Source organism: Ovis canadensis, chromosome 1 (genome assembly GCF_042477335.2).
Source record: "Ovis canadensis isolate MfBH-ARS-UI-01 breed Bighorn chromosome 1, ARS-UI_OviCan_v2, whole genome shotgun sequence".
In the NCBI taxonomy this organism is placed as follows: domain Eukaryota; kingdom Metazoa; phylum Chordata; class Mammalia; order Artiodactyla; family Bovidae; genus Ovis; species Ovis canadensis.
Window position 1 is genome coordinate 265,152,059 of NC_091245.1, and position 27,442 is coordinate 265,179,500.

A 27,442-nucleotide genomic window follows, 5' to 3' on the forward strand; every position below is an offset into this window, starting at 1 on the left:
TTCCGAGAAGTAGGAAGAGAACTCAGCTTTATTGACATCAAGCAGACTTTCTTCCACACGTTCTACATCCAACAGTAATACAACGTAGTAAAGCACAAGGCATATTAAAACATAGCCAGTTCTAAGCAGTTGGGATATTTCCTGTTATAGAAAAGAAGTAACCTGCCCACAGATTCACATTAACATACACAGTACATTAATATCAATCTCTGCTTCATACACCAGGCCAAGGCGCATGTGTACATACAGGCTGGGGTCCTTCAGCAAGCTGACTCTCACAACAGCATCAGCGGGAGGTGTGAGACCCACTTGAAAATGAAAGAACAGTGCTTTTATAGCCAAGACCATGAGACTGTCTCCTGGAGTCATCTCGGGGGTCACACCCTGAAAGCTGAGGCCCCTGCACAGTGTAGCTGTTTGTAAAGCAAGTCAGGAGCCCCCTGGGAGACCCCAACACAGCATCACTCATCACAAACCACCGTCTCTCCAAAAACAAGAACCGGAGAGAAAATGACATGAAAGGTGGGTCACTGAACTCGGTAACACTGTTCTGAATCCAGAACTGAGGCTGTCAGTTCATTTTTCTTGACTTTTGGACAGCTGACTTTAGAGTTCAAATATTTTATACAACATGAAATGAACAAAGGCAGGTAGCACGGTTGGCATCCATGTGTGGCCGCCCACAAGGACAGAGTGACGGACAATCAAGCTTGGGTGTAAAAGGGCCGGTAAGACGACTGCTTTTGTTTTAAAAACCCAACTTATCAGTTTATGCTCGTTGCCCACAAACTAGATTACCTACTTTTTATTTAAATTTTCATTGTCCACTTGGCTGCGCAATGTCTTAGCTGTGCATGCAGATCTTCAGTTGTGGCGTGCGGGATCCACTTCCCTGACCAGGGCTCGAACGCAGGCCCCTTGAATCGTGAGAATGGAGTCTTAGCCACTGGACCACCAGGGTGGTCCCCGAAGTGAGTGCTTTTAACAGATTTCAAGCGATAGCTGACACTCTTCATCCATTAATGATATTCTATAAAATAAGAATCCCACTCAAACTTTGTGGAGCAAGCTTCTTCACTGCTGCAAATGGAAACAAAAGATTCAGCTCCTCCCACACCTGTGTTCCCGTGCACTCCGGGCAGCCGCTCAGGACAGGTGGGCTCACGGTTCTGTCACCGAGGGACCAATATCAGGAGTGAGGGACACAACCAAATGCCTCCGGCCCACCATCCCTCCGACACGGGGTGCCCACTATCAGTGGCCAAGCACACTCTGATCAACCTCATCGGGAGGGCGGGTAACGCCTAAGCTCGGTCAGTGTCCCGCAGGCCACGGACGGGACGAGCAGAGCACTACGCTGGGACAGGAACCCTGCTGGGCCCTGTCTCCTGGGTCAGCAGGCTAGGTCTTGCTCCGCCGGAGGAGCGTGGCAGCAGGACTGGGGCCGCCCTGGAACTTGAGGCTCTGTAGGTTGACGTGGGCTCCGTGTCTGAGCAGAGTCTCCACCGTTTTGGCATGTCGGCCCCGGGCAGCCAGGTGCAGCGCGCTGAGGCCCTGCTCATCAGACAGGTCGAGCACGTCGGCGCTGACCAGCTCCTCCACCACCTCTGAGTGCCCGCCGGCAGCGGCCAGGTGCAGCGCCGTCTGGTTGCGGGGGCCCCGGGCCAGCATGTTGGCCCGCTCCTCCACCAGCAGCTTGACGGTTGCCAGGTGCCCATTGCGGGCGGCCAGGTGCAGAGCAGTGCAGCCCTCTGCAGTCACTGCCTCTTTGTGGGCGCCCCGGTGGAGGAGCAGCCTGGCTGTGCTTGTGTGGCCCGTCTCTGCGGCCACATGCAGCGGTGTCTGCGCCAGCAGGTTGCACACATTGACATCGGAGTGTAGGTCAATGAGGACGCGGGCCACGCGGTAGTGCCCGCGCTGGGCAGCCAGGTGCAGGGGTGTCCTTCCGTCCAGCGTCTGGGCGTCCACACTCACCCCTGGCTGCTTGGCCAGCAGCTTGACGATGGGCAGGTGGCCCTGCCAGGCGGCGTAGTGCAGCGGCACCCAGGCGTCCTTCCCCGGCAGGCCTGCATCCACGCCGCGGCGCAGCAGGATCCGCACGACGCCCTCCTGGCCATGCTGGCAGGCCACATGCATGGGCGTCCGGCCCTCGCAGTCTGCCTCGTGCACGGAGGCGTTCTTCTCCAGCAGCAGCCGCGTGCTGCCCTCATCCCCGTTCTGGGCCGCGAAGTGCAGGGCCGTCCACTGGTCCTCATCCGCGGCGTTGACACTGATCTTCCGGGCCAGCAGGAGCTCCACGATGCCCCGCACCCGCTTCTCCACGGCCACGTGCAGCGGCGTGGAGCCCCTCCTGTTGGTGAGGTTGGGGTTGGCATTGTTGAGCAGCAGCCACTTGACACAGTCCTCCTGCCCGGCCTCCACGGCCAGGTGCAGCAGGCTGGCACCCCCATCCAGGACCAGGTCCACATCCTGGGGCTGCAGGATCTTCATCAGCCTGCTGGTGTCCCCACTCACGATGGCATCCACCAGCTTTTTCTTCTGGATGTCGGTGGTGCCAAGGTCTGCGGGGAGAGCAGATGCAGGGGTCAGACGGGGCAGCTCCCGAGGTCTGGCTGGTGTTTGAACGTAGCTACTGTTTACCTGAAATCACTTAAGTGTTTGTCCATGCAGTTTAAGATCTAGTGGGGAGACCTCAGGCAGGTCAATGAATATCCCCAAGGTGCTCTTTTGTCAAATTGCAAAATGGAAATCTTTCCAGCTAACCGATAAAGTTGTAATTAAATAAAGGATATAAAATTCAGGCCCTTGCTGGTGCTCAGCAGTGGCAGTGACTGCTAACAAGGGGGAGAGGGCGGTGAACAGAGCAGGCAGGAGCCCCCAAGCCACCGGAGAGCTGGCAGCTCCCACCCCGGGGCACCCCTCCAGGGCCAAGCAGCTGCCTGCAGCCCAACCTCCAAACAGTGCCTCTTGTCCCGGTACCGCCACCTAGGACGCTTTCTAGAAAAGTCCTCCAAGGACTGAGACTCCCACTTTAGAAGGACTGTTACAATGTAAACATGTAAATGTTTGATTTACAGAAAAACCGCATTATGCTGTCTGGGGTTCTGATGTGCATGAAACGAGACACCTTCAAGGGAAACATGCTCAAGGGGCCTTGCACAGGAGGAGGGGGTGCCGGGTGTACCAAAAAAACAGAGTAAATGCAGTTGGGACTTGGTGTTTCAGCACAGGCTCATGAGATGGACCAGTGACTGATCTAAGCATGAACACGTCACCTGAAGGTATCAGACCCTGAGAAGAGAGAGTTCTAATGACCTCCATGGGAAACAGGTGCTTCTTTCTTTCCAACCTCAGTGCTGACTGCTCACCTCCAATGCAGCCAGGCCTTCCCTACCTCTGCATCTTTGCAAGGTGTCTCCTTACTCAAAATGCTCTCTTTAATTCCAAACACACCACTCTAAAAACCCAGGAGGGCCAAGGCATTTAGGCAAGGAGCTCATTCCAGGAGAAATTCCCGATTCCCCAGGAAGAGCAAGCTCCCCTTCCTCCTGAGGTCTGCACCCACCCCACAACCCTCTGGCCACCCCTGTGCTGCAGCCCTACGCATGAACATCCGTTTTTTCCTCATGGAAAGGAAACCTCACATGTTGTCCTCACAGGAGATGCAGTGAGGCCCTCACAGGAGGGCCCCCAGTCCCGAGGGCCAGCAACTGGGACAGGGCCGCAGCAGGGAAAAGTGCCTTCCAGAGAGAAAACTCAAAGTGTATAGTCAGGACCAGGCAGTTATGACCGCCAGCGACAGTGCACCCATCAACACACACAGGCCCAGGAAACGGGAGCCCACAAATAGGAAAGAATGGGGTGTGTACCCAGCGTTGCCTGAGAAAGGGGGTGCAGGGCTGACATTACAAAAGAGAGAGAGCTCTCCAGGAAGAGGGGGTCCATCCATTCACAGGACTACCTGGTACAATCCAGCTTCTTCAACCTACACACCTGAGGTCAGTCCCTGCACCCGGTGTTGGCACAGGCGAGACCCTCCCCACAGCCAGGGGCAGGACCCACTCCCCTTACACCTAAGTGACACCTGCTCAGCCCGTGTGCCCCTCCACTGTGCACTGACACCCAAATCCAATAAGCAAAGGGCTGCAGAAAACACAGAAGAACTACAGCCGGGCCATGAAACAAGACGCCAGATCCTTTTCTGTTGCTCACACCGTGCCTGACCCCCCGCCCAATTAAACCCATTATTTCCCCGGTGTGGGGGCCCCTGCTCACCACTCGTTGAAGGCTCCCGCTCGAAAGACAAGGACAGTGACCCTCTCGAGGAGAAAGCAGAATCCACAGAGGACACCCCCGAGAGCCTCTTGCCGCTGCTTGCCGACGGAAGTTTGGACTCGGAGGAGCTGCGGCTGAGCTCTTCCGGGCCCTCAAGGGTCTGGGAGATGCCCGAGTCCAGCTGGGACAGCAGCTCGGAGAGGCTGTAATCGTTGTCGAAGGTGGGGGCAGAGGCACGCTTCAGCGGGGTGGGCACAGGGGCCTGTGGAGACAAGAAGACAGAAGAGATGAGGCTCCATCCATGACCGGATGGGGCAGGATCAGGGGAACACGTGGGTCCCCCGTTGAGCCACACAGAGAATTTAACTCCTGTTCCCAGATGGTGCTGGTGCTAAAGAAAGTGAAAGTGTTAGTCACTCAGTCGAATCCAACTCTTTGTGGTAAAGAACACGCCTGCTAATGCAGAAGACGTAGGAGACGTGGATTCAACCCCCGGGTCAGATTCCCTGGAGAAGGAAATGGCAACCCACTCCAGTATTCTTACCTAGAGCATCTCACAGACACAGGAGCCTGGCAGGCTACAGTCCACGGGGTCACAAAGAGTTGGACACAACTGAAGCAACTTAGCATGCAGCATGCACCGCGACTGCACAGTGCCCAAAGACTCCTGCAGGAGGACATCGTAAGACAAGATGGTGGGAACAGATGTCCGTCACCATGCTGAGCCCCAGTGCACCGCCATCCAGACAGAAGGTGAATAAGCTGCAGGAGGTGAAGCCTGCGTGCTGGCCAGGTCCACCCAGGACAGGTCAGCGCCGATAGGAAACGGAGGAAGGAGATGGCTTTGGGTAGGGTCCTAACACCCTGAACCTTCCTTGGGGCCATGCAAGGCTGGCTTGGGGGCTGCGGGTGCACAGGTGAGGTGCGGGGCCCAGCCCTGGGGAGGTCACGGCGTTCCAGCTCAACCCGTGCTAACAGGCCCTTCGCAGGCTCTGTCCTGACAGCGGGGAGAAAGGCAGGTCCTGAGGGATCAGAGCCTGCGAGGGATTCACAGCCCTTCCCTAAATCCTCTGACCCGGTGGCCTGGTGTGCCGAGTCACGCCCATGTGCTGGGGCGCTTTTTCTTATCGGGGGCCAGGTCCCCTCCACCGTCGCTTGGCCCCCTGACCTGACACACACGGCCTTTGTGCCCAGACAGCAGACACACCATAAACGGTTACTTATCTGCCGGCCTTACACCCCAGCCAGGGATGATAACACCAGATAACACCTTATAAAATCAGTTTATCAGCCTCCACTTTACAAGTCCTACTGCCTTAAAGGTATTTATTTAGTTAGCATAGTTAGAATTTCTTATCATATCTTACATAGCCCGTGTGGCACTCATAGAGGAAAAACATTTATGGGCAGTATGACCAACCTAGATAGCATATTCAAAAGCAGGGACATTACTTTGCCGACTAAGGTCCGTCTAGTCAAGGCTGTGGTTTTTCCAGTGGTCATGTATGGATGTGAGAGTTGGATTGTGAAGAAGGCTGAGCGCCGAAGAATTGATGCTTTTGAACTGTGATGTTGGAGAAGACTCTTGAGAGTCCCTTGGACTCCAAGGAGATCCAACCAGTCCATTTTGAAGATCAACCCTGGGATTTGTTTGGAGGGAATGATGCTGAAGCTGAAACTCCAGTACTTTGGCCATCTCATGCAAAGAGTTGACTCATTGGAAAAGACTCTGATGCTGGGAGGGATTGGGGGCAGGAGGAGAAGGGGACGACTGAGGATGAGATGGCTGGATGGCATCACGGACTCGATGGACATAAGTCTGAGTGAACTCCGGGAGATGGTGATGGACAGGGAGGCCTGGCGTGCTGCGATTCATGGGGTTGCAAAGAGTCGGACACGACTAAGCGACTGAACTGAACTGAACTGAACTGAGAAAGGCGCCAATCCCCAACCTCAATGTGCAGAAAGACACCCAGACCCCTGGAGCCCAAACCTCTCTCCCCAGTGTGGCCCAGCAGGGGCTTCAAGCAGCTACCCTGGTTCAAAGAGCATCTGGCCCAGCCTTCCCTGGCGGTCCAATAGTTAAGACTGTGCCCTTTCAATACAGGGGATGTGGGTTCTGTCACTGGTCAAGGAACTAAAATCCTATGTGCTGTGCAGTGCAGTCAGAAAACACACACACACACAGTATCCAGGCGGCGGCTACTTAATGCCAGCCATGGGCCCACATTGCCCTTCCCTAAGCACAGACAGCAGGTGGGGATGGGATACCATCAGGCAGGAAATCAACCTGGGGCCAGCACACCACGGGCCTACCCCTGCCCTGAGATGGAATTCTGCGGCCGGCCCAAGCCTCAGAACCGGGCAGGTGGTCCAGGCTGGCAGGGCGTCTGCAAGAAGCAGAGACTCAATCCCTGAAGCTGATGTGGCAGAAACCAGGCCCCGGGAGGGCCCCCATTACCTCGGCCTCGGCCTCAGGCGGTTCTCTCACATCCGGGTCTTGAGTCGTCTCCCTCACCTCCTCATCAGGTTTTTCACACAGGTCTTCCGTTTCAGAAGTGATTTCTTTGGAGGAAAACACAAACGGGTGTGTCACTCAGACAGTGAATTAGCAAATGAGCTACTTAAGCCTGTGGCCTTGGAGGGGACCAGCGCCTGCGGGGTTCAGTCTGACCGGTCAGCACTGTTCACGCTGCTGGCCCCTGGCTGAGCTCACGGAGGACCGCTGGCACCCCCATCAGCAACCACATGTGGCGTCTGGCCAGGCTCTAAAAGGAGCCACCGTGTCACTGTTTCCCCAAGAAGCCTTCGTCCAGGGAGCCCCGCTAGCCAGCCCAGCCAGAGCTCGTACCCTGACGGCCTGAGCTGCCAGTACCAGGCTAGAAAGCCCCTACCTTGTTCATACTCATTTTCCTTGTATGTTTGAAATATCATGATCAGTTCCAAAGGCATCAGGATCACTTTCCTAACCAAAGGACACAGCTATTCCCTGGGGATGAGGCCCCACGAGAAATGCAAAGGCCACAGGCCAGCGGTCACGTGGTCCCCAAAAGATGCACTACTGTATCTGCACCCGGAATACCAGGCTCCTCGGGACAGCAGGCCACAGCCGGGGGTAGACAGCTGGAGATGACCAAGTGGCTCCAGCCGCCCCTCCCTGGCCCTGGGCGGGCACAGCCTGCAGGAGGCGAGCTCACTCTGGCACTCCTGTCTGTGGACAGCCTCTTCGTCCCGGCTGCTGCCTGTCCCCCTCCTGGCCATCAAATCCGTCCCCTAGGACAACAGCATGAGTGTCAGGCAGCAGGGCTCCCGGAGCCCAGGGCAGGTGCTCACCTTGGAAGCTGGGCCGCTCCCGGGGGTCCCCATGCCAGCAGCGCTGCATGAGGCGAAGGAGGCTCCCGCAGGCACGCGGCCGGGGTCTGCAGACAGGCGGCAGCTCCGGCCTGTGGCCCTTCACCACTTTCACCATGATGTGCAGGATGTTTTTCTCATCTGCAAAGGGAAGGCGCACAAGTCAGGGCAGCTCCTAGGGGCTGAGGTTGGATTTCTTATCCTCAGGAGGAGCAACGACGACCGTGGGAAAGTTTGGGCGCCTGCCTGGGAGACACGGTATTATTTCCTCTTTAAAGCACAAAGGTTTCTGAAATCCTTAACCTTGCCGGACACACCTGTCCTCTATTCTCCAGATGTTGGAAACCACCTGTGATCTACTCTCTTGTATCACAGAGATCTTTCTGTGCAGCGAACTCAAAGAAAAATCAAGTTCAAAGGAGAAAAATATCTAATGGGGCAGATTCCAAAGGGGCCCAAACAGAGGAAAACTGATGAACTGTGGAGTCACACTAACCAGCCCCCAAGTGGCCCATAGCTCCCCGCAATGACGAAAAAGTCTTTCTGAATTCCTACCCCAAAGCGCAGGTGCCTGGCGATGAGCCAGCCCCAGTGATGGTACATGGCTCTCAGTCCCTTCACACATGGGCTGTGTAAACGGGGACCCTTCTCCTGCAGTTCGTAATGTGGGGCCCCACCTGGCCTCCTTCCTAACCCCCTTCAGAAGCAGGCATGGACCCCTCACCATCATCATCCTGGTCACAGAATGAGGGGCCCAAGGTGACCCTCAGGGCCCAGATTTCCTCAATCAGCCTAAAACCACACCAGCGACCAAGCAGGAGTGCAAGCTTCTGGTTCCCACCACGCCCACACCAGGGGACTCCCGAGATGCCGAGCCACAGGGGTGGAAAACTGGCCCAAAGTCACTGATGGCTGCCAGGAGTCTGCTCTGATGTTTTGTTCCACTTTCCCGTTAAATCTTATGCAATAGCGAGCTCAGGTATCTACATGTTATCTCCACAATAACTCAGACTTCCAAAACCCAGCAGGTCCTCTGGATAAAACGTTAGTCATCGTGGAAGGGTTTCTGCTGCCAAACACAGACGGAACAGGTTCATAAGCTGCCTCTGCACACCCTGGGTAGCCCATCGACCAATCGATAAAGCAGGGGCACCTCAGCTCCCATGTTCCTTCCCATCGTGTGTCTGACCCCAGGGGCCGTGTCCAGCAGACGGCTGCGGTCAGACAGGCACACGGCCACACTGTAAAGAACCCAGACCCTGGACCTCTGCAGATGAGGCAGTATCATGGAGACATGGTAACAACTACGGACAAAACCCTACAAGGATCCTACTCTGCTTCTCAACCAGCAGACCTAGGGCTGCACGCTGACTCTGATCTGCATTTTTAGAACTTTTTGGTCAAACCAACCAGAAAAGATGAAGTAGCCCAGATAGGCTTGGAGAGGAAGAGGAAAGGTTTCCAAAATAAAGAGAAAAAGTACTTGACTTTTCCAATAAACCAAGTCAAGGTACTGAAATCTCAAGGCCAGAAATCCACATGGTGGGTGCCTTGTGGGTAGGGTGCGGGGAAGGAGGAAACCCCCAGCTCTCAGGCTGGGCGGGCTGACCCAGGGACTCTGACCAGGGGGCACCCCTCTGCGACAGCATCTGCACAGTGATTCTGGAGACTGGCTGCCCCACAAGAAGAACATCCTTCACACGACTACACCATACACTTCAGCACAGTTCCAATAGTCATTTCTGTTAGACATGTGTTTTACAACCAAAAATTACAAAATTAAAAAAATAAATAAAACTAGCTGGAAATACATATAACAGACAAACCCATAGAAACAGAAAACAGATGAGTGGTGATCAGGGGTTGGGGGTGGGGGGTTGGGAATGACTTGCCTAACCGCCAGGGGGTCCAGGTGGTGACGATCGTATGACACTGTGAGCTTAACACCACAGTGTATAGCTTAAGTGATTAAAAATGGGAATTTTAGCAACTAAATGCTAATAAGAATTACTTCTTAAAAATTGCAATGTATGCTATGTATATTACGTCACACAACATAAAATAATGAGCTGGTACCTAACAAGATCCACTGACTGGACCCCATCAGATCTGTGCCTTTCCCTGTATGTGAACTGCATGGAGAGATCACCTTTTTGGCATATATGAAAGCCCGCAATGAGGTGGGCCATAGGTCTCTGTGCTGACCTGCTGGGCTGGACAGAGCAGCCTCACCACCCCACCTGCCTGGACAGCCCACCAGCTCCACGAGCCAGGGCAGCCCCTCTGCAATTGGCAGGCCCTCCTTACACAGAAAGGACCACAAAGTGCGCCCTTCACGGTGCCAGGAGAGACGGCTGCACCACCCCCAACACGTCCACTCACCTGCAAACGGCTTCTTCTGCGTGAGCACACCCCAGATCACGATGGCAAAGCTGCAACGAGACGAGCACATCAGTGCCTGCAAGTCAGAATTCTCAAACAAAGCCAGAACCCCCTCCCTTGACACTGCAACAAGCTCAGGAAAACCACCCCGTCAACCAGGGTCTTCAAGAGACAGGGAAGGGGAGAGAGAGAGGACATGGAGGTATTTTTCATGAATGTCTTAAATGGGGAAATACCCTTATTGCGGGACAAGGCATGCTGGAAGCTCAGATGTCAAACAACAGACAAAACTCCATCAACTGAACTGCTGGTCCAAACAGTAGGAAGGGGTCCCTGAGAGGGAGCCACCCTGTCCCTGGACCATCAGCTTGTGAGAAGAACACTGTGACTGCTTCATTTGCGCTGTGTTCTTGCAGACACGTCCACAAGATGCTGACTACAGCTCTCGGTGACTTGAGTAACCTGCCCACTGATGTCATCCAAGTGCACGGAAAAGGTGAGCAGGCAGCCAGCTGAACTTTCCACAGCCCTTTGTGGTGATGAGAAGCTATATATACTTGTGTGGTAATACATATACAAATTGGGTTGGCCAAAAAGTTCATTTGGGTTTTTCTGTAACATCTTACGGAATACGTGAACGAACATTTTGTCCAACCATATAAATATACATACATAAATGTGTGCGTGCGTACACACATATTTTTATATATGCACACATATTTATCTATATATATAATATACACACACACACACAATCTATCTATGTAATTGCTCTGGATATACCCCCCAAAGAGCTCAATCTGGTAAATTAAAAAAAAAAAAAAAAAAGTCCAAACTTGGGCTATCAGCTGCACAGGGATAACAGCACCTCTTTATAGAGACCCAAAAGTCCTCAGTGAAAATTAACTGAAATCTGCCAGTTCAAAAACTGAAACTCTGAACTCTGAATAAAGAGAAAATCTTATTCTCCCTAAACCCTACAAGCCGGGCCCAGTGCCCCCTGTACTGCTGACTACAGATGGACATGGAGAAGCCCAGCAGAGCACAGACAGGGTGGCTGTGGTCAAACCAGTTGGCTGGGACTCCAGGCAGCGGCGATGACACAAAGGCAGGGCTCGGGGTGACAGTCATCCGTGTGGACAAGAACCACAATGACGGGGCTTAAGTGCCGCTCGCACCCGCCCGCCTGCTTTTCTTCTTCGAGAAGTCTGAGGGATTAAGACCATGACAATTAGGGAAACAGTGCTACCACGTGATTCCTGATTGTTCTTTGGCTCAGAAATCCCCGATGCTGGCTTGTGAACAGCCTCCAGGTGTCCATGTTCCTGTCACAGGTAAGTGATGCTAGGAAGGGTAAGTTCTGAGCCAGAGGGACTGGATTTGGGAGCCTGAATTCACATGCAGACAGCCGCACAGACCACTGAAAGCAGGTGCTCTCAACAGACAAGTGAGAAAGCCCACCTTTCCTACAAACACTGAAGCTCTCACCAGGCGGGAGCTGCCCATCTGTTACGTAACCAGCCCTGACTGACACCAGCCATTCACGACCTCCATCCTGAGCGGCATCACCCACAGCAGAGAAGTTCCTCTTGTAAGAAAGTTCTGGGGTTGGGACTTCCCTAACGGTCCCTGGTTAAGACTCTGAGCTCCCCATGCAGGGGGCACGGGTTCGATCCCTGGTCAGGGAACTAAGACCCCCACATGCTGCACAGTGCAGCAACGAAAGAGAGAAGAAAAAAAGAAAGTTCTGTGGTGGCTTGTGCCCACCGACTAAACGCCCTCTCATCTGGACTGAGCCTCTTATCTGACGGCACCCAGGAGCCCTTGGGAAAGCCTCGTCCGAACCCAAGGAATGGAGGTGCAGGGCCAGCCGGGGCTGTACACCTGTCGCCCACCTGTACACATCATGCTTGGTGTCGAAGAGCCGGCTCTTCTCCCGGATGCGCTCCGGAGGGAGGTAGGCGATGGTACCGAACAGGCCGTCCATGCTGAGGTCATGCGAGTGGGACAGCCCGTTGCACTTGGCCAGCCCGAAGTCGGAAATCTGGAACAGAGCGGCGAGGAGGGAGCTGGTCAGGCTTGGCTGGCAGCGTGCCGAGCAAGGCGGCCCAGCTGCCGCTTGATGATGTTTATCATCATGTCCCTCAGCAGTGTTGGGGGGGTGCGGCCCCCCAGCCTGGCTGTGCAGGCCCCTTCACCAATCAGGATCACAGCTCTCACGTCGGCTGCGCTCCCCAAGCAGGCGGGAAAGCCCAGCCAGCCAGGGAAGAGCCAAGCCTGAAGACATTAAGAGCTTGACAGGCAGGGAAAAGATTACACTATCAGGAAGGAATTCACTGGGAGAGGAAACTGAAGAATTACAGCTTGTCTGTGGGGCGTTGTGTCTGCCCCGTCACACAAAGGGAGGAAGCGGCCCTCTGTTTTCAGGTGTTGGGGCAAAGCAGTTATGCAATCTCACAGCTGGGGAAGCGGGCGAGTGGCGGCACGTCCTTTAAAGGGAAATATGTCTTCAGAAGCCCTTTAAAGCGAGCAGAACACACACAGCCAATCTGTCCTCCACGCAGAACGTTCTGGGGACAGACACTTGCCGGCTGCAAACACACAGCATCCCAGCGTCCTGCACCTGGCTTGTATACCGCAAAGCCCACCAGTCCAAGGCCACCTGTTCCTAGGTGGCTCTCACACCCCTCTGCCTCCTCGGCTCCTGGGACAAAGGTGCCCACCCTGAAGGTCTGGGGAAGCCACAAGGGGGAAGTCACTGCAGGAACCCACCCCCCTCCCGCCCCCCACCCCAGCTGTCAATCAGAGCCCTTGGTGGTATTAAACGCCCTTTGCAGTTAAGCCACACTTGCCGGCAGGTGGAAAATGGCCCCTTAATAAATTCTTCTCTGAGGCTCATGGATTTTCTAAGCCTTCTAATTAATTCTGGGCTCCTCCTCAAACACACCTCTGGAGTGATCGGAAATGCGGCTGAGTCAGACCTTTAGTCCTGGGCTCACCTGCCCACAAGGTGAGCCAGGAGCCTGGTGTCATCACTGCTGAGCAAGGGAAGTTCATGACTGGGGACCCGGTCCTCACATCTGCAGGGGGTGGGGAGGGTGATGGGAAGAAAGCCTGCAAGACTGGACCTGGCCCCCTATTTCTGTGGCCAGGCTGTGCCAGGGTGGGTGTGGGTCCATGCGAAGGAGGCCAGTCTGGCCATTTCTGGGCTTCCAGCAGCTGTCTGTTCTCTGGCCTCCAAGACACTTTCCACTCCGGAGAGCAAAGCGCCAGACCCATCACCCAACCCCCCGCAGCTTGGGAGGAGGGAGCAACACAAGGTAACAGCTGGACAAGTGGAAAGTGTCAGGACCAGACTCTAAGAAGCCTACTGGCTGCCCTTTCTTTTCATTTCTGCTGTTTTCAGGCACAGCCAGCTGCTTCACGATATACGTGGTGAAAAGACAAGAACCACAGTTCTATGCGAAAGCCCTGGCGTCAAAATCAAACTCAGGAATGAGAATCCTCTGATGCCCACTGACCCCCCAGCCCGCCAAACTTCTCCACCTGATCTTTCTCATCTCCCTGTCCATCCCCAGGTTCCTGGAGAGAGGGACAGTGTGGCAATCCCGGTGAAAAGCGAGTGTCTACAATTCACAAATGAATTCACACTTAGTGTCCACCTTGGTACTGCCTAGAGCCAGTGTCCACACAGGCCCTGAGACACAGCCCTTCCCTGCTAGGCCCAGCTGGATGAGACTAACAGAGAGTAACCGAGGCCAGGGGCAGGGCTGCGCCACCTTGGGGAGAAGGCCATTGTGGACTACAATGTGGCTGTCCCTCTGAACACAGTCTGGGCTGAGCAACCTGGGCCTCAAGCATAGCCTGAGGTTTTAAATCGAGTTATTTCATTATGAAATTGAAATGGGTTTACGGCTTATACTAAAATTAATATTTTAGTAGTGACACTTCGTATACTTAATATCAAGTATTCATTTAATATTAAGCGCCTTGAATACTCATTCCAAAACACAGTGGTTGCTGTGAAATTTTCAGTTCCAATCCTCCTATCTATGGACATAAATGTAGTCTGGAGGGATCAAGGGAAGGGGGTGGAGTGACAATTTATCATCTTATTTCAAGACTGCAGATTCCAGCTATATCACTGCAAATAACCATCAACCAAGAGCTGTCCAGAAATCCAGCAGATGACTTAGAACCTCAGACCAAGCTCCCGCTGAGCCATTCCTGAGGATGGAAGAAGCCCAGACCATAAATAGATTTTCTGCTGGTCTGGGGCTATGCGTGGTGGCTGCCTCCCTGCTTGAGAAGGGAGTCACGGAGAAGTCCGTTCCTGACCTCTCCGGGGAAGTCGGGTGGTGCCCTGGCCGCGTCCTCAAAGTGGCAGCATCCCCTCCCCACCTGTTCCCAGCTATCGCAGGTCCTCCATGACAAGCCACATGGTCCTTTGTGGAATGTCCAACCACTTCCTAAAACTGTCACAAAGCACCAGGCCTGCCAAGCCAGGGGCTGCCAAGTGCAGGAAGAAGAAAGCGGAGGGAGAAAGTGCTCAAACCGAGGAGCCTCAGAGCCGACACAGAAACAGACCACAGGGACACCAGCCCCAGGTGCCGGCGAGTGGCATTCTCCACCCTGCTGGGTGAGTGTTTGGTCCTACTGTGCTCCCAGCATCATCGGGACCATCCCTGCATGGGTCAACATCCGGTATGGACAGAACAGAGGGACTGTGTCCTGGCCATTCCAACTCCCACGGGCAAGGCGCAGGGACCCCCCAACAACAGGGCTATTACCCCACCCACCAAGGGCAGAGCACGGGAGGGCTGTGCTGCTGAGGAGAGTGCTGGGAGGAAGGTCACCGTGGTCCTACAGGGCATGGCCTCCCGCCCGAAACGCGGCTATCAGCAGAGCAACCTGCACCATGGGGAGGGAATGGGCTGAAATACAAGCCCCACCAGGCCCACTGTGGTCCATGATGCTGAAAAGACAGCTCTGAAGGCCGGGCTGTGCCCACTGGGGACTCCCTAAGAAAGGCGCATTTTATTCCAGCGATGTCTCAGCAACCTTCCTACACCCTGTACCCTAACCCGACTATGTCTGTTTCCCCTGCCCCTAAAACCCAGAATTTTCGATGATTCCCTCCACCAAAAGGCTGTTCCGTGTATGCCCGCCAATCCTGACTGGTCCCCTCTGGAGACTAGTCCCACCCAGCGACACCCCCACCCTGAGCTGTTCTATGTGGCCCCCAATCCTGACTGGTACTCTCTGGAGACCAGCCCCATCCAGGAACACCCCCACTCTGCGCTGGAGTTACAGTGTCTCCTCACACTGCACCCCGGGGGCTGCCTGGACACCTACCAGCACTACCCACTCCACCCCTACGTGACAATGCCTGCCACCCATTATGTCTGTGAGCATCCCATGTGTGGCAGCGGGTTGGGTAAGGGTCCAAGGGCTCCAGGGCCCCCGAATCTGGTTCTAACCTCTGCTCAACCATGTACAGTGGGACAACACGGGCCCTTGACTCAACCCTCTGAGCCCCAGCTTGGCAGGAGCTACTGTCCACGTGGTTACTTCCCCTGGGAGATGCGACAGCTCCTGCAGGTGGGGTCCTCTGCACACAGCAGGGACCTGTCCTCACCTCCCCGTTCTTGGGCATATACAAGTTTGAGATCCAAGGTCTCACACTGACTGGGTGCCCACCGACCCCAGGCTCCCAGTCACAACCCTGTAATGTTCATGAGGGGCAGAGGGTCCACACGTGAAGCCAGCACCCCAACCAGAAGGAAGCAAGACTGCAGGGGTGCGAGGGCTGGGCGGATCAGGAACCACCCACCTGATATCTGTTTTCTCAATTCCCTGCTTCACTTTAGCAGGAGCGTACTTCCAATTTCTACTAAAATCTGATCATTGAGCGACACCTCCTTAAGGACACATTGTAACTAAACATCTGATGTGAAAACCGATTTCCCCACAGGCCACAGGTGGACTTGGCCAGAGCTCTGTGCCTGTTGCAGAGTCAGGATGCGGGTGGTGGGCGCGGCGTGCGGGGTTCCAGCCTCCCTTCCAAGGGTGAGCGAGGATGCCGAGGAGCCAGAGGGGACCCAGGCCATGGCGTGCGGGTCTTCCTGCCAACTTGCCTTCCTGAGGCATGGGGAGACCGTGGCGGCTGGGTGAGCCCTAGGACCCAGATCACCTCATGCCCTCCATGGACAGAGACATCCAAAGAAATGCAACCCTGACCACACTAACAGTGGCCAATCCCAGCAGGTGGCCCCTGGTTTTTAGTCTTATTATACCTCATGCTTTTCTGCTTTATAAACTTACCAAAAAATAGATCAGAACTAACAGGCCTTGGGTGAAGACAACAGGAGTCCCTCCAGGGCTTCTCTCTATGACACCCCGAGACTCCCATCACCCCAGGAACCACCAAGGGGAAACACAGCCCCAACGGGCCTCACACAGAGTCGGCCAATCGCGGTCCACTTTCTAACCTGATTTTGTCAGATGGCCAATAAGCCCGGACTCCTAGAGTCCTGATCCAAAATGTGGGGCAGGGTGACCTGTGTTCCTAAGAGCCCATTTTCCAGCTACACCATCAGGGGCATTCGGACCAGCCACATACAACAACAGTGGGGATCCTGATGCTGAGAGAGCCTCTGCTTCGAGCTCTTTCCTGCAGGAGAACCACCTCCTCTTCTGCCTTCTTGCTGGCCCTGAGGTTCCACCACCTTCCCCACCCCACCCCCAGAGCACCCAGCCCTCCCTGGGCACCCCCACGTTGATGTGTAGTGGGCATCCAGCAGGATGTTGGTGGGCCTGAGGTCCAGCCTCCCCTACCACACCCCCAGAGCACGAGCCCTGCCCACGCACCCCCACCTTGACATGGTAGTGGGCGTCCAGCAGGATGTTGGCGGGCTTGAGGTCCAGGTGCAGGAGCGGCGGGGCCATGCAGTGCAGGAAGTTCATGCCCACGGCCGTCTCATGGATGATGCGGAAGCGCAGGTCCCAGGGCAGTGGCTCGGAGGCCAGCAGCTTCTCCAGGGAGCCAGTCTCCATGTACTCCATGACCAGGCCCACAGGCTCCCGGCAGATGCCATACACGGGCAGGATGTAACGGAACTTGGCCATCTCCATCTTTTTGGCTTCTTCCAGAAGTTCCATGCGCTCCCTGGAAAAGTTCAAAGACATGAGGAACATGGCAGGCAGCAGTCGCCTGGCCACAAACACGGGCACCGCAGCCAGGAGACAATCAGCTCCATATGGCTGACTAAATTGCTAAAATGCACGTACACATATGTACAAATGCATGGATGTGTGTGCACACATACACACAGGGCTCACTTTAGTGTCAAATACAGTGAGACTCCTACTTACGATAGAGTTCCTTTCGAGAGCGTGTTCGTAAGTCCAACAAAGTGAGCCTAGGTACCCAACTAACACAATCGGCTATATAGTACTATCCTGTCATAGGTTTATAAATACTTTTCAGAAATAATACATTAAAGAACAAACACAAATAAGAAAGAAAACATCTTTTAACCTTACAGTACAGGACCTTGAAAGCTACAGTGCACAGCACAACAGCTGGCACACAAGGGCACATTCACATCGTTGAAAGTCGGCAACTTAAAGGTTCGTGTGTAGGGGACTTTCTGGTCCCTCCGAGGCCTTCAGTTCCATGGTCATTCAAACACAGCTACATGTTTTGGGGTTATCAGAGGTGAAAACAGAGACTGATTATGATCTGAAAACTCTCAGGCAGCACTGAGCCAGTGAGGCTCTGGGCTTCAGAGGCAGTGGCCGATGCTGACAAACCCTTCTCTTGGAATGACAGAAGGGACGTTCAGGTTAAAACGTAATGAACTGTCCACCCAAAGAGCTCAGCCCCCTTCTTTTTGAAGCCCATCACTCCAGCCGGCCTCATCATTCCTGACCGTAACCCCACACTGAAATCCACAGAGAGAGCACTGGTCTCGAGCAGGGTCTGCAGAGACCACTGTCCAAAAGCCTCCTTCTCTTTAAAGCCACTCTAAGTAAACTACACGTAACACACTATTTATCACTGTGACCATTCACAAGTGTGCAGTTCACAGGCATCAATATCCATTCACGAGGTTGTACAGTCAACACTACTCTCTCCACCCAAACTCTGTCATCATCCCAACAAACACCTCTGTGCCCACCCCAACCGGAACCCTCCTCGCAGCCCCCAACCTCTTTTCCACTTTCCGGGACCTCTATGGACTTCACATAAGTGGATCACATAATACTTGTCCTTTAGTAACTTGCTTATTTCACTCATCATGCTTTCCCAGTCCACGCATGCTGGAGCACACACCGGAAGGTCACTCTTCTCAGAGCTGAGTAACATTCCACTGTAGGAACCGACATGCTGTGTGTATCTGTTCATCTGCCGATGGGCGCTCGGCTGGTCTGCACCTTTCAGTTACTGGGACTAATGCTGTACAATTATACACACAGGTGGTTCAAGTCCCCGCTTCTATCTCTTGCATATACTCTGAGAAGGAGAGTTGCCCGGTCATTTGGTATTTCCACGTCTAACCTTTTGAGAAACTGCCGAACTGCTGTCCACGGCCAGTTCCTATTTTGTAAAGGAACTCTGACGGGCTGGGAGTCTTGCCCATCCATTCACGTCCCCAGGGGCAGGGCAGCCTCCACACTCAAGGCAGAGATGCGTGGCCAGACTCTGTGGGCTGCAGAGCCTGAAACATTCGCTCTCTCCTGTAACAGTCACTTCCTGGTGCAGCCCATGGCCTTACAGCCCAGCACCCAGGGCCTCGGTCAGGGTTGGTGTGACGGGTCAAAGTCTCAGGGTGCATTCAGGAGACGAGGCTGAGGCCCAAAAGGACAGCGTCTGGCCACTGCAGAAAGGACCTGAGGGCTGGCTGAAATGCATTCCTCAGCCCTGCTCCTGGGGAATGGCCTCCAGGTGGGTGCCAGGAACCTGTCTTCTCCGAAGCTCCTTAAGGGACAGTTCAGAAGCACACAGCCCAAGGAGGGCTGGGAACTGAAGCAGAAGCAGTGCAAGAGGCCGCAGGGACACCCCCCTCCCCCCGAAGGCAGACTGCCACACCAGCCACCTCACCCAGACCCAGGATGGCTGGTTCCCACCACAGGGGCTCTTCCGGAGTCTGGGTGCACTTGCCCACCCCGCCTGTCCCTGGTTCCGCTTCTCAGCCTGCTGCAGAATCAGAAACCACAAAGAAAAACGAGTCTGTTTCTCACTGAGCAGCCTCCCCTCTGTGACCACAGTTCACTCCCAGGCTCCCCTCACAGGCACGAAAGCACTTCCCAGGGTGGGGCCACCAGCAAGGAGGAGCCGTGACATGCTGACACCAGCTCTGGCTCTGCCCTCAGTGGGCTCGGCTGGACAGCATCTCAGCACCTCTGCCTACCTGTCCAGCCCCTGCATTTGGGAGCGGAGCCCCCCGCCCCATGAACACTCACCAAGGTGGGCGTCTCAGGGAGAGGATCTCTGGGTGTAGACCAGTGGTTCTCACCCAGGGGCAACTTTGCCTCTGGGGATGCTGGGCACTGCCTGGAGACATGTGGGTTATCACAGCTGGGGGCTGCTGGCATCCAGTGGGGAGAAGCCAGGAGCACCGCCCACCCCCCTACCTTGCATTGCACAGGACACCCCCCAAGGCCAAGACTTATCCAGCCCCCAAAGCCAAGGTTTAAGCTTGACAACCCCTGCAACAGAACTAAATTTTTAGCCAAATTTAAAATAAACCACTACAGCCTGGAATCACCCACTTCAGTACTCCCAGCATTTGCTTTAATTTTAATCTGTATCCAATCAAAATTCATTTACTGACATTTATTTACTGTACATCCTCTACATGTTAGAACTGATGACAAGAAGACCCTTCCCTGCCTTCAGAATATTTACCTTCTAGAGGAGAAGATGGAAAATTACCCCCAAAAAAGAGGTGTCGTTGAAAAATCCGAGGTCTTTGAAGGGAAAGAACAGAGACCTGGGGAGGTTTAATAAAGCGGGTCCCTAACTTGGGTGGGCAGAGGGCAGGCAGCAGTAAGGGCTTATGAGGAGGTCACACCCCCACTTCTGCAGGGGGTCCCAGGCTAGGAACCACGGGAGCAGAGGGGCTACACACACTCAGGGTGGGTGACCCACTCAGGGAGGTCGCCGGGGCCCTGGCTGCCAGAAGTAGAGGGGGAGCAGGCTGGTCGACATGGGGCTCATTTCTGAATGAGAATCATTAAGGTTTGGTGACAGACTAGATGTGAAGAGGGAGGGAACAAGGATGGCCCTAGAATGCTACTGGGAATCACTAGGCAGCTCCCCATTCAGGGAAGCAGCAGGAGGTGGGAGGTCGGAGGGGCTGGGGTGGGTTAGTTCTAAACAGGTTCTCTGAGGAGCAAGAGAACCCCACTGGCCTCAAACAAAAGTGTGACAGGCATCAGGAGTAAATAAAGACACAACTACAAAACAAAACTGAGCTAACTCGCCTTAGTTTGATGCGCTTCCTTAGCACTCTGGTTAAAGAGCCAATGAAAGGGCAGACAGCAGGATGCCCACAAGAGCCCCTGTGGGGGCCCACCCGGCTGGGCTGAAGCTTGGGTTCAGATGCCTGGCCCCAGCCAGCCCCTCCCTGCAGCCACGCTGCTCGTTGGGCTCCAGGATGGCCTGCAGGCAGACCCCAGCCCTGTACCCAATCTCGAGGGACATCTATACCGAAAAAGGGCTGGATCAAGCATCATTTAAAATAAAGGTAGTAAAGGACAGGGAAGCCTGATGTGCTGCAGTCCATGGGGTCACAAAGAGTTGGACACGACTTAGCGACTGAACAACACAAGTCACTTAAGGATCAGAAATGGCACCTTGGGCCCATCCCCTTCCTCCTCCTCCGGGGAGACCTCACGTCACCTACACTAACCAGTTCAAGCACCCTCCTCGGACACTCACTACCCAGTGGTGGGGATCAGGACTGGGGCCGCTCCTGTTCCCTACTAAAGAATCGGTTTTGTGACTTGTCTGGTCCTCCCACCTTCCTTCATATTCTTTTAAAGTGACTGGTGTGCCGCTGCTCCCCACCCGCACGAGTCCAGCACACAGTGCTCATGTGGTCCTGACGTATATGTTTGGCCACGGGATGGACAGAGACACACTTCCACCGGGAGTGCCCCCCAGGCCCACAGGCTTCCCGGCACTGCTGGCTCCAGAGTTTACAGGCCAGTCACTCAGAGGACATTCTGAGAGCCAGCCCCAGCCCCACCCCTCTGCCAGCCTGACAACAGCCAAGGAGGCTGTCAATTACACTGAGGCTGAAGGTCTTGAGAAGAGCGGCTCTGTGCCTCTCAGCAAAAGTGTTTGCTTCCTTTTGCCCAAAGGGCTGAATACATAAGACCCAGGTGACTTCTGATGGCGGAGTTCGTGAGGCTCAGGGGAGCCGCTGGCAGCAGATCACTCGCGCAGGCCAGACCAGCCGAGGTCAGCAGGTCCCCGGCTCATTCCCCTGCCCCGGGCCCTTCCTGCCAAACTGAGACCCCATTAACCTGACTTTGTTTAAGCGGGGTTGGTGGGGGAGGGGGGGAGCGGGGGGGGGTGCGGGGGGCGGCAGGCAGCCCTGCAGCTGTCTGCTCCAGAAAGTTGACTGTGGCTGGAATGTTCTGAGACAGCCTGTACCCATTTGGGAAGCAACACCAGGCAGGCTTTTTGACTGACACAGGTCAGTGTGACCACTGGCCACACATCCCAGGACAGTTGGAGGAGGAAGGTGAGATATCTTGGAAATGAAGTCTGCATTTCAAGGAACAAATCACCTTCTTCCTGACAGCTCAATCAGAAATGCCTTAAAGCGAGGACCCTACCCTGGCTGCACCCACCAGGGAGGGGAAGAGGGTTCCAGGACCACACAGCAGGGGAATCAAGGGAACCCGGAAAGAGCCCCTCACATGGACCTGGGGGCGGGCTGGCCGAGCCCCCTAACCACCCTCATTGTTCAGGTTCAGGAAGGTCTACACAAAAGGTGTTCATCCCATTTATCCTCTAGGTCTTTCTTTCCCGGGCCTCTGGTACCATGCCAGGACCCCCCCATACCCACCCCACACCTGCCAGTATCCGCAGTTCAATAAGTTAGGGCTGGGCTGGGAGCTGCTGGAAAAGACAGAAAAGTGCTTCTTACACAGAATGAAACCACCAGTGTGTTTTCATCAATTTAAATGCACTTTTCCTCGAAGCAGTGTTTCCAGTTTATGTTGACAGCACACAAAGGATGGAGATTGGATATTGTGACGGCTGCTATTATTTAAAGACCAGGAGAGACTGTCAAACCCGTCCCAGAGCCCAGGTGCAGGACCGGGCCAGGGGCCTACAGGTGCCCAGACTCCTCACCATCAAATCCCATTCCACCCTGTCAGGGGTGAAGCTCCAGCCACCAGAGTCCACTGACATCAGTTCAGTTCAGTCACTCAGTCGTGTCCAGCTCTTTGCGACCCCATGAATCACAGCACGCCAGGCCTCCCTGTCCAACACCAACTCCCGGAGTTCACTCAAACTCACGTCCATCGAGTCGGGGATGCCATCCAGCCATCTCATCCTCTGTCGTCCCCTTCTCCTCCTGCCCTCAATCCCTCCCAGCATCAAAGTCTTTTCCAATGAGTCAACTCTTCGCAAGAGGTGGCCAAAGTACTGGAGTTTCAGCTTTAGCATCATTCCTTTCAAAGAACACCGACATCAGTCTTCATTAAACCCCAAAATGGTGACGTGCTAAAAGCGTGTCTACAATTAGGCATAATTCAGTAGGGCTGGCGTCATGTTTCTCTTCTGTAATCATTTCAATCACATCTCCTTTCTCCCATCTGGGGAAGGGTTGCTGTTCCCCAGCAGGAATGGGGGAAAGCACCCCCGCCCCACCCCTCTTGCTCCAAGAGGGAACACCAAGCCAGGGTCCAATTTGTTAAAGTCACTTACTCAGCAGCATTTAGGTCAGTACAATCTTTCTTCTGGCTGAAACCCATTTCCCCCACCCCAGAGAAGACGTGGGGTGGGGAGAGATGAGAAATCTCACCAGACTGATCATTTCTTTCTTTCTTTTGATATTCATTTGACAGTGTCGGGTCTTAGTTGAGGCATGCGGGATCTTTTGTTGCAGCCTGAGCTGAGCTGCCTTTCAGCTAGTGGGATCTCAGTTCCCTGCATCCCTGCATAGGAAGGAGTCTTGGCCACTGGACCACCAGGGAAGTCCCAAACTGATTATTTCCAAAGGACCTTTTTAGGAGAAGCTGTGGGGTTCTCCTTCAGTCTCCGGCAGAAATTCCAAAGACATCCAGCCATATCTGGAGGCAAGTACCTTGTGGGGAGGAGGGGAGAAAATGGGTCCTGGGACTCAGGCCTTTAAAAAAGGAGCCGCAGGACACTGCAGACAGAGGAGGAAGGGTGGAGGTGCAGGGAAGGCACCTGGTAACAAAGAGCTCCTCAGAGGGAGAGCGCTGGGAAGCACCTATGGGAAGAGGCAGAGGAGCACCGTTTAATCATTCCTGAGCCTCCCGGCCGGGCCTCCTCTCTGTGCACCAACCCAATTACGTTCCCAGGGAGCCTGCAAGGGGTTCCCACACTGCTATTTTTAAAACTGACAAGAACCGGGCTTGTCGGATTGCCGGCTCTGTATGTACAAACCTGGGGTTTGCTCAGGCTCGCCCCAACGAGCCTCAGCCAATCACCCAGCAGCTGCTGGTGCTCAGCTATCCCGGGCTTCCTCTTAGCCAGGGGTGGGGGCCAGAGGAACGGGCCTGCAGGGCTAGTTCCCACCTAAATGGGAATGCCCCCCGCAACTAAGCTCTGCCCAAAACCTCAAGATCCCCTAATGAGGGTCAGGTGGGAGAACACACGTCTCCCCTAAGCTACCAGCCTACCAGACGTCCCCATGAGAGGAGATGCAGATGAAGGGGGCATCATTTCTCCCAGGTCCCCCTTGGAAGCTACGCGGCAGGTGTTCCTCTGCCTGCTGCAAACTTCAAGGGGTGTCTGGGACCAAGCAGCCTCTGACTTTCTCCCAGAAAAGTACCTCCTCACATGGTCTGGGGCAGCCTGCTACTCTGAGGAGCCCTCGTTGGGTGCTGGGGATCAGGCTCCACTGTGGCCAAGGTGTGGCATGAAGACTGGGGCCAGGAGACCCCAGCCTCCCTAGAGGGAGAAGCAGCTGATGAGTGGGTCCCAATGTAACCAGTGGAAGAGGCCCTTGGAAGGAAAAGGTCAGGCCCTCGTGGCAGGGGTGAGAAGTACCAGCCTAAAAACAAGTGAGACAAGACTTGGCCAGGAGGGGCACGGTGCTGGGGGCTGCACCCAGGAACCTCAGTCAAATCAACTCCCCACTCCAGGAAACATCTTGCAAGCAGAAGAGTCAGGATGGTGCGCAGCTAGCTCATCAAAAGAGCATGGAGCAGTGGAAATCTGTGGAAATCTGGCCGGACACTCCACCATTCCAAGATAGGGATGCAAGCCTGCTCCCCCTGCGCCACTGAGGAAGGGGCATGAACTCCGAATGAGACTCTCAAACCAAAGCGTCAATAATTAACTCTGAAGAGTTTTCTTTACAAAGAGCAGGGGTTTGACCATCTTCTCAATCAGAGGAATCCACTGCTAATGCAGAAGCCAGCCTGCTCCACTCAGCCTGGCAAAGCACAAGAGGTGAATTCTTCCTGCTGGGCAATGCTGACCTCGACCCAGCTGCCCAGCACATGCCTCCACCTGCCTATTTCAGGCAGGGCAGGAAAGCCTTCCAGTTACAGGACAAAACACTTTTCAACCAGGCCATGTAAGATCCTAAGTGGCCTGCCTCACATGGAGAAACCAGACCTCCAAATGGGCCACCCAAGAAACAAGGGCCTGGACGCTGGAAATAACAGATCCTAGGGAGGGCTTGATGAGTCAGCCTGGGGACCTGCTTGTTTACTCTGCTTTTCCAACACAATAAGGTGATGTTAAAAGCCTTCGCTGATGAAGAAAACTCGGCCAGAAGACTCCAGCAGACAAATAAATGCCCCCGAAAGCGTAAAAATATCTACACAGCGGCAAGAGTCTTGCCTTTCAGGATCTAACTATTGGCTGGCTTTCAAAGTGATTCAGATTTCATCAAAATAACCACAGCGCCCCTCCCAGACTGAGAAGCTCCCAGGATCCGAGGCACAGCTTCTCAGGCAGCTCACCTTTGAGCTGCTGATATTTGCATGACACTTGTCAACACTCTACTGAAATTTGAGGCTTAGAGCAAAAGGCCACCAATAGCTCTGCTCTATGTATAATCTCTTAGGCCAGGATGAAAACGCAAAAGATGCCCAGGGCTTCCTCCTATCCAGGACCATGGGCTGTGGCAACACACATTGTGATTCTGTGTACCTCAGTCCAGGGGACGTATATGGCCACCCTGGAAATGAGCATTGCCACCACTGGGGAGGGGGGGTGATGAGTGGAGGGGGAGAGGAGCTGGAGTTTGTAGGCCCCATCACTCAATAAGCCGAGGATTAGAAACCAGGTCTCTGAGATAGCAAAGGAGTCACCTTTCTAGGCTGTGTCTGTTTGGGGCTGGCTATAGCGACAGCTCTCCAAGAACCCGCCTGTCAATGCAGGAGACCCAAGAAACACTGGGTTCGAGCCCTGAGTGGGGAAGATCCCCTGGGGTAGGAAATGACACCCCATTCCAGTATTCTTACCTGGGAAGTTCCATGGACAGAGGAGTCTGGTGGACTATAGCCCATAGGGTTGCAAAGAGCCCCAACTTTGCAACAAGCATTGTGTGGCATGGCTCCATACGAAACATAAATGCCACACAACTTCCAAGTTGAATGCAAACTTCACCAAAGGCTAAGTAATTTAGATGCACTCAATTAAAGCTTATAAATTATTAAAATGCAACCATAAAGAGTGAACAACACCCAGCCAAAAAGAGCTGCTTCTCAAGACTCTCCTCCCACCTCCCTCTCCCCTAAAATTACACACAGACCATAATCCACCAGCTGAATTTAACTGGGGCAGCTCTGGTCCTTTTCAACTGTCTTTATTTGAGCGCCCCTGTTACCGAGGGACAAGCAGATATCCTCCCAGCTTTGGATGGGGAAACCGGGGTCTAGGAGGGCGCCGTGGCCATGCCACAAAGTGGGTAAGTGCAAGGCCACTCCCCAGAGGCCTTGTCTGGAAATGAAATCAGCCTAAAAGACAGTGTGCGACCAGAAGGCACCGAGTGTTGTAACAAGGCTCCCGGGTCACCTGCCGGACCCACCGCCAGGCCCAAGCCAGGCAGCGACTCTCAAGTGCTAGGGCGCCGAGGAAGCCTGGCCAAGCCAAGTCCAGGGCTTCCGACCGAAATAATTACAGTCTTACACCAATTTGTGCTCCAAAGTAAATTACTAAGTAAGTCGAACGGAGTCTAACTCACTCACAAAGCCCAGATCCCCACACGGCAATTTTTCTAAGCCGGGCGCAAACCGCAGCGCCAGGGTGGGACCTGGACGGACAGGACAGGCCACCGAGGGTCGAAAGCAAGGCGAGCCCGGTACCTTGAAAATCCGGGGCTCACCGGAAGCCGGGTAACAATACAAAGCACTTAACAGCTCCTTAGGCGAACGCAGCTCCCCGAGGTTCTCCCGTAGGCGCCGCATCCCGGGACCCCGGCGGGAGCAAATAGATCCGGAGCTCGCCAAGCCGCCTCTCGCGTCCCTCCCACCCGGCCAGCGGCGCCGACCCAGCCAGGGGCTCACGGCCTCTCCCGGCGCTGGGTTTTCCTGCCGAGGCTGCTCCGGAGGCCATTCGGGTGGAGAGAACGGGAACGCCCGGAACCCAGGCTCCCCACCGCCTGCCCAGCGCAGCCGCCCCCGCCCGGGCCGCTGACCTGTCGTCGACGTGCAGACTCGGCGAGCACTTTATGGCGAGCCACGTCTTCCAGTGGACGTGGCGCACCTTGTACACCTGCCCGAAGCCGCCCGAGCCGACCTTCTCCCAGCCCGCGAACTCGCCCGCGTCGAAGGTGCGCAGCAGCCCCAGGGCCCACGGGCCCCGGCTCTCGCCCTCCATCGCGTGCGTCTAGCCGCCGCCCCGCGCCGCCGCGGCCGCCCAGGTGCCAGGTGCGCGCCCCGCCCGCTGACATCACGTCCGCCATCGGCCCCGCCCCCCTCCGGCCCCGCCCCCCGAGCACCAGGTTGGGCAGAACGACCCACCGGACAGGTGAGGTCGCAGGGCGCCCAGCGTAAGAAGCACCTGGCGGCGCCCGCGTGTGTGCTGCGGGCCTGCGAGTGTGCGTGTGTGTGTGTGTGTGTGTGTGTGTTTAGATCATCGTAGAGCCATACGCAGTTGTAAAAAATAATTCACTCTGCCAAAGTGCTATCACTTTACAAAATTTTGCAAAAATAGAAAAAAGGAGATAGACTTTGATACAATCCGCCCATCTTATTCAGATTT

General features: G+C 54.7%; 1 protein-coding gene across 1 annotated transcript; it reads right to left on the minus strand.

The window, feature by feature from the left end:
* On the minus strand, nt 1–27,144 carry RIPK4 (receptor interacting serine/threonine kinase 4). Its single transcript, XM_069581233.1, has 8 exons — nt 26,877–27,144; nt 16,885–17,176; nt 11,904–12,052; nt 10,009–10,058; nt 7,609–7,767; nt 6,737–6,840; nt 4,276–4,537; nt 1–2,561 (listed from the first exon to the last, which is right to left on the minus strand). The coding sequence occupies exons 1-8, from the start codon at nt 27,056–27,058 to the stop codon at nt 1,402–1,404; spliced, it is 2,358 nt and encodes a 785-aa protein (XP_069437334.1). The 5' UTR covers nt 27,059–27,144; the 3' UTR covers nt 1–1,401.
* Between the last annotated feature and the right edge of the window lie 298 nt (nt 27,145–27,442).